The sequence below is a fragment of the Apaloderma vittatum genome, unplaced genomic scaffold (assembly GCF_000703405.1).
Source record: "Apaloderma vittatum isolate BGI_N311 unplaced genomic scaffold, ASM70340v1 scaffold5106, whole genome shotgun sequence".
Taxonomy (NCBI): domain Eukaryota; kingdom Metazoa; phylum Chordata; class Aves; order Trogoniformes; family Trogonidae; genus Apaloderma; species Apaloderma vittatum.
The window spans coordinates 64,183-70,421 of record NW_009719865.1 but is presented as its reverse complement, the minus strand read 5'-3'; the positions used below and the strand labels follow the sequence as shown (position 1 = coordinate 70,421).

Here is a 6,239-nt window from a genome sequence, read left to right as displayed (position 1 = left end):
AGGAGAGACCTCATGTCTCCCAGAGGAACACCATCTGAAATGATTGTCAGAGTAAATAGAAGAGATGCTGTCCTCTGTCATGAAGATGAATATTTGTTTTTTAATGCAGATTCACTAAAGATGCTGTGTGCAGTTTCAGACATTGTGAGATTTCAAGTGCAACATTTCAGTTTTTGCAAATGTCCAGAAATATGCCTAGCTAGTCTACCAGAGAGTTGGGAACCTGAACATGTTATTGATTTGAAAAAAAAATAAAAATCCTGAAAGACAGTTGACTAAGGCAAGCATATCAGAAGAAAAGCTGATATCAGGCTTTTAAGCTGGCCTTGAAATGTCTGTCACAGGTAGGTATGTAGATGGAATTGAACACGCTTTTTCATCTGACTGCAAAAACCTTCAGAAATGTTAGATGCCAACAGCATTTAATGTCACGCTTTGCCTTTTGCAGGCCTCAGCCTTCTGGAAGGGCAATCCCGACCAATCACATGGCAACACTTCCAAATTGTAGACAATGATGACATCCAAAATGTTCGCTTGGTCACAGTTGATGGCTTACAGCACGGGCGTCTCACAGTGAGAGGTAAATCATTTCAACTCGAGGGACTGGAAACGTGTTCTCTGGTGACAACTAGGTACGACAACACAACAGTCAACGGGGTGTATGTCACTCCTTGCCGAGGGCTGCCAGCATAAAAGCCAGGTATACAATGGAACGAAGGAAAAGAAACATCTGGATGCACTTCAAGAAATTAAAAACATGAGCTGTCAGTGTGTACTTGCAGCCCAGAAAGCCAGTCGTATCCTGGGCTGCATCAAGAGGTGCGTGGCCAGCAGGTCGACGGAGGTGATTCTCCCCCTCTACTCCACTCTCGTGAGACCTCACCTGGAGCACGGCGTCCAGTTCTGGAACGTGTCCAGAGAAGGGCCACGAGGCTGATTAGAGGGCTGGAGCGCCTCTCCTATGAAGACAGACTGAGAGAGTTGGGGCTGTTCAGTCTGGAGAAAAGAAGGCTCCGAGGAGACCTTACTGTGACCTTCCAGTATCTCAAGAGGGCCTACAAGAAAGCTGGTGAGGGGCTTTTTAGGATGTAGGGAAGTGGTAGGACTAGGAGGAATGGATTAAAGCCAGAGATAGATGGGTTCAGACTGGATGTTAGGAAGAAGTTCTTCACCATGAGAGTGGTGAGACACTGGCACACGCTGTCCCGAGAGGTGGTGGAAGCCCCATCCCTGGAAGTTTTTAAGGCCAGGCTGGATGGGGCTGTGAGCAGCCTGATCTAGTGGGGGATGTCTCTGCCCATGGCAGGGGAGTTGGAACTAGGTGATCTTCAAGGTGTCTTCCAACCCTGACAGTTCTACGATTCTATGAGAAAAATCTCAATCTTGTAAAGTGTGTCAGTTGCATAGCTTAGATGCTTTTGCAAACACTGTGTACATACTGTCCGCATACTTAAGTGGAACATACTTGTAAGACTAGCGTTTTGCTGCCACACCACTTTCTTCTGGAAAATAAACTGGTTTTCAGTTTCTTCACTGGAGGTGAGCTTGGCCCAAGTGAGCTGATGCAGCAAGTAATGATGTGAGGATGCCCTGCCTCACTAAGGCTGCAGGAGGACAAGTAACTCCGCAAGCGACAGGGCTTTGCTGACACTGCCAATACAAGCGAAACGCCAGCGTAGCCCTTATGTTCCTCTGTGTACTCAAAGGAAACAAGAAAACCCGGGGCATGAGAATGTATCTGCTGCGTGTTTCCCGCACCCGGGCACAACGGAGGCCTGCCGGGAGGGAAGCGGCCAGAGCTCTGCTCCCTCTGCTGAGCGGCCTCCCCCACTACAATCACGAGAGTCGCATAGAGTTAAAACTGAAGAGCATTGAAAAAAATCAGCATTTAAACAACTGGTTTCTTAACTTACATATATATCCCATAGCTGAAATCTTAAAGAAATCAGCTCTTATTTCACTGAGCAGGCGTGACCTGGGGAAAATGCTGGCATGCTATTTTCACTCCTTACACTTTTACTTGAAGATGTTAAGGAACACCGAGTGATTTTGATTTGTTGACAAATACAGATGACATTTGGATATGGTTTTATTTCCTGGCAGCTTTAAGGTTTATTTCAAAAAGTGGCAATTAAATTAGACATCTAATCTGTTAGCCTTCTGCATTGTTAATATTACTAATTTTGGTCATGAGTCAGCATAATGGTGCTCTCTTTGGGAAGATGGTTAGGGCAAAAAAGTCACTCTGCTCTTGGCAAGGTGGAAAGATGCTGCCACTATGAGTGCTGGATTTTTGGACAGTTAAATATATTAATGTAAAATGCATAGCCTAGAGACATAAAGCAACTATTTAAAGAAAATGGGACGGTGGTATTGGGACTTTAGTGGAAACAGAACCTGTTAAGAAGCATCTTTCACCTCAGGAAACCAGTACCAAGCCAAGGAGTTCAGTGTCTACATAATCATCCTCCTGCAATGCTAAAACCATAAACTCTGGTAGCAGCAGTGTCGGACAGGTGCAGCACCAGAGGTGGTGTTATGGGGGAACTGTACAGTCAGCTCGGGTGCAGGGGGGTAGCTACAGAGCAGCAGACTGTCTGTGCCTGCAGGAGCACGCTGAGCTCAGGGCCCTCTCATGGTGGCAGTCTCATACTTGCATGCATCCTCTCAGCATCCCGTGGGCCAGCCAAGGGTAGGTATTTCTTCTCCAGTGACTGCGTCTTTGTCAAGGGTTAGGTCTGGGCCAGCCACTAAACGCTGGCACACACTCTCTAACCCCTCTGCCTCTGCAAAGAGGAAGGGAAAAGGGATGAGGCAAAGAGACTATGGATTGGAAAAAAACCCAAACAATTTTAAAAGAATAATAGTACTGATGAGGAGATAATGAAAATAATGATAAATCTACATAAAAGTATACAAAACTGTTATTGAACCCGGCTCCCAAGAGCAGTGACTGCTGCCAGTGCTGCAGAGCAGGCAGCATTGGGGATGCTCCAGGCTCAGCAGTAGCAGGAACAAGACACAGGAGGTGGATTCGGGAACTCAGGATACGGACCAAAAGCGAAAGATCGGATGGAGTCTTCCTTGGACGCTGGCCACTGAAGAAGAGAGTTCAATCCCTGTGATCCCTCAGCTTTGAACCGAATATGACTTATGTGGAATGCATTAGTCCCACTAATCACCTGTCCTGCCCGTTCCTCAGCAGAGGTGCAACCTTTTACTTGCTTGTGTCTCCTTTCAGTTCCCAGCACCCCTGGCAGTAACTGTAAACATCAAGCATTAGCACTTCTAGTCGCGGACTTTGTCTTCAAAAATGTGCTGCTAACTTCAGAAAGTGCAGCCTCTTAGAAGGTAAAACCACTGAATGGGATCAGTTCTGTTTAGCTCAAACCAGGACAGCCTTATTCTATTTTATGTGTCTGCATAGGCACATGCAAAGGAAACCATCACCTCAATTTTTGGGAACTGCCTTTTTTGTCTAGCAAGCGCTATCTGATGTGCAAACTTTAAAGGAAATCTCAGATTTAGCCCTCCAGCTGCACCATAACTCTAACGCTGCTGGCAAATGGTCTGAGCCACTGCCTACTGAGTGAGTGGAGGCATTCCCATTAATTCAGTGGAACAGTGAATCAACCTAATGTTTTGAATGCTCTTTTGCTGGGTTTGGTAATGTCAGTCCTAGAACTAAAGAACAGTCCTGAAAGAAACAAGTTTGTGTGGTATTGTTCGCTGCTTTCCGTCACCTTTAATGAGTTTTTCTTTGTTGGTGAGGCAGTTAATTTTCCATCCTAAAGTTTGCCCATAATTCTCTTGAAGTAAGAAGCGCAAAGGGAGTAGTTGGGTGTCTCTGCTGATGCTACATAGCATGAAGGGCAAAATAAAATTTTCCTTGGAGGCTCTAGGGGGGGGTCATCTCTTCCAGTACCAGCTTGCAGTTCTCAAAACTTTTAGCTTGCCTGAATATTTGTGTGTGTGTGTAATATGTCTAGTGAAGCAGAGCTGTAAAATTGTTTTATAGACAGGAACTTCAATATGCAGAAAAAACAAGACTCACAAATGTAATTTTTTACTTACAATGAAATGCTGAGCTGTAATTATAAATCATACTCTCTTTGATGCCTAAAATACAGCTAAAACATTCTGATAAGAAAGATATTGGTGGAAGGATTCTTCTCTAGGCTAAACTGCACATTTTTAATGAGTTTTCTTTCATTGTTTTTACAGGAGGGAAAGGATTTATGTTCACAGTCTCTGACATTCAGGCTGGAGTTGTTCACTACCATCATGATGACAGTGATTCTACTAAGGACTTTGTGGTATTTAGGGTTTTTGATGGCCCCCATAGTATTCGACATAAGTTTCCAATCAATATCCTCCCTAAGGATGACAGCCCTCCGTTTCTTATCAGCAATGTGGTCATTGAAGTTCATGAGGGACAGACGATCCTGATTCAAGGTTCCATGCTTCATGCTTCTGACATGGATTCCAGCGATGATTACATATTGTTCAATATTACCAAGCCACCACAAGCTGGAGAAATCATGAAGAAACCAGGACCAAACTTGATAGGTAATGAAATGCATCCACAATAGCACATTTTTCTTGTCCACTCATCTTTAAACTACATTAAATGTTAGACAACTTATTTTGACTCAGGACAAATCATGGTGAGTTTGGACTTCTCTGATTGTAGATTAAAACACAATCATTTATTAATTTTGATCTGTGCACCAGGATAGTTATACTTGTGAACAAAATTTATCCCATAATTTTTCCCATCTGACTCTATTTCCCTACTGCACTTTTCTCCTCCAGAAACATAGCTCTAGTCAGGAGTTACTTTATCTGCAAAGATCCCTCACAACTTCAAATCTACTAGATGATGCTAATGATACTAAAAGAGGAAAAAAGCTCTCCTTCCATTTAACTGAACTTAGAAACCCCTGTGCCAGACTTCAGAGGCTGCAAATTCTCTTTTGTCATCTGAACAGGGCTTTAGACCCATTTATTATGTTCCTTCATTTTTTTTAATGATCTTTAAGTGACATAGAAAATAATTTGATGATCCTCAGGAAATGTGGAAGACAACGTGGTAACTTTTCAAAGGGCTTTCACTAATTAGGGCTGGAAAGAGGACGTTACGCTTCACCAGTTACTTGCACAGCAAATGGATAATTTTTATAAAATATTAAAATCATGCACTGTTCAATAAAAGATATATTGTTCAATTTAACAGGGTATACTATCAGCAGTTTTCTTCAGAGGGATCTATTTAATGGAATAATTTATTATCATCATTTGGGAGGAGAAATATTTGAAGATTCCCTTGAGTTTGTACTGTGTGATAGCCATGACCCTCCCAATCTCTCAGAGCCACAGGTATGAAACTGAAGCATCTTTGGCAGAGTCCTGCATTTTTCCTTCAAGTGTCTGATGATTTTACACCTTCTAACAGACTTTCAAATCAAGCTGGGCTAGATCTTTTCTGTTGTCCATCAACATCATCATCGCCACAAATAATGTTCTTCAGAGCTAACACTTGTTCTTGCTTTCCCTGGGGTAATTGTCTCTGCATAACTGCAGAGACACAAGTGCATTGCAAAGAGTTTTTCCTACACTGTGAGATGAAATGTTGAAAAGAAATCAGAATTGGAGATGGTACAAACAAACTAAACAGCCATTCTGAAGTCAACTGAGAAGGGACTATTCCACCCAGGAGTCCAACATACTGAATTTAACTTTGCTTTTAATTTAAAGGGAAACTGCTAAGATTCAGGGGCTTTGCATTTAACTGTTGTATGTCTCCATTACTCATGTGTTCTTGCTGTAAGGTAGCAGCCACATGCTATGTCTCGTATTCTAGTGATTTACTTGTACATGTGCATGTTTGCAAACTCTCCTAGCAGTTGGACTTGACCTTAAAGGTCTTTTCCAACATAAACTATTCTATGATTCTATGATTTACTGAGAGGAATGGCTGCTGATTTTACTTTCTTCCTGATTTCAGGTGATGATGGTGCATATTATCCCTGTGGATGATCAGCTGCCCAGAGAAGCCCCAGGAGTGACCCGTCACCTGGTTGTTAAGGAGACTGAAATTGCTCACCTAACTAAGAAACATCTCCACTTCATAGATGTAGAAGAGCAAGACAGAGAACTCACATACACCATAACCACTTCCCCATTTTTCTCTTGCACGCATGGGTAGGTAGGACCTGCCATACCTTCCAGGTAGGACA

At 43.0% G+C, this 6,239-nt stretch overlaps 1 protein-coding gene across 1 annotated transcript in view; it reads left to right on the top strand.

The window, feature by feature from the left end:
* Positions 1 to 6,239, top strand: part of FREM1 (FRAS1 related extracellular matrix 1) — a 58,452-nt gene that overhangs the window by 7,040 nt on the left and 45,173 nt on the right. Inside the window, 4 exon segments of the mRNA XM_009870798.1 lie at positions 449 to 580; positions 4,225 to 4,569; positions 5,237 to 5,379; positions 6,008 to 6,204. Coding sequence (XP_009869100.1) covers positions 449 to 580; positions 4,225 to 4,569; positions 5,237 to 5,379; positions 6,008 to 6,204 — 817 coding nt within the window.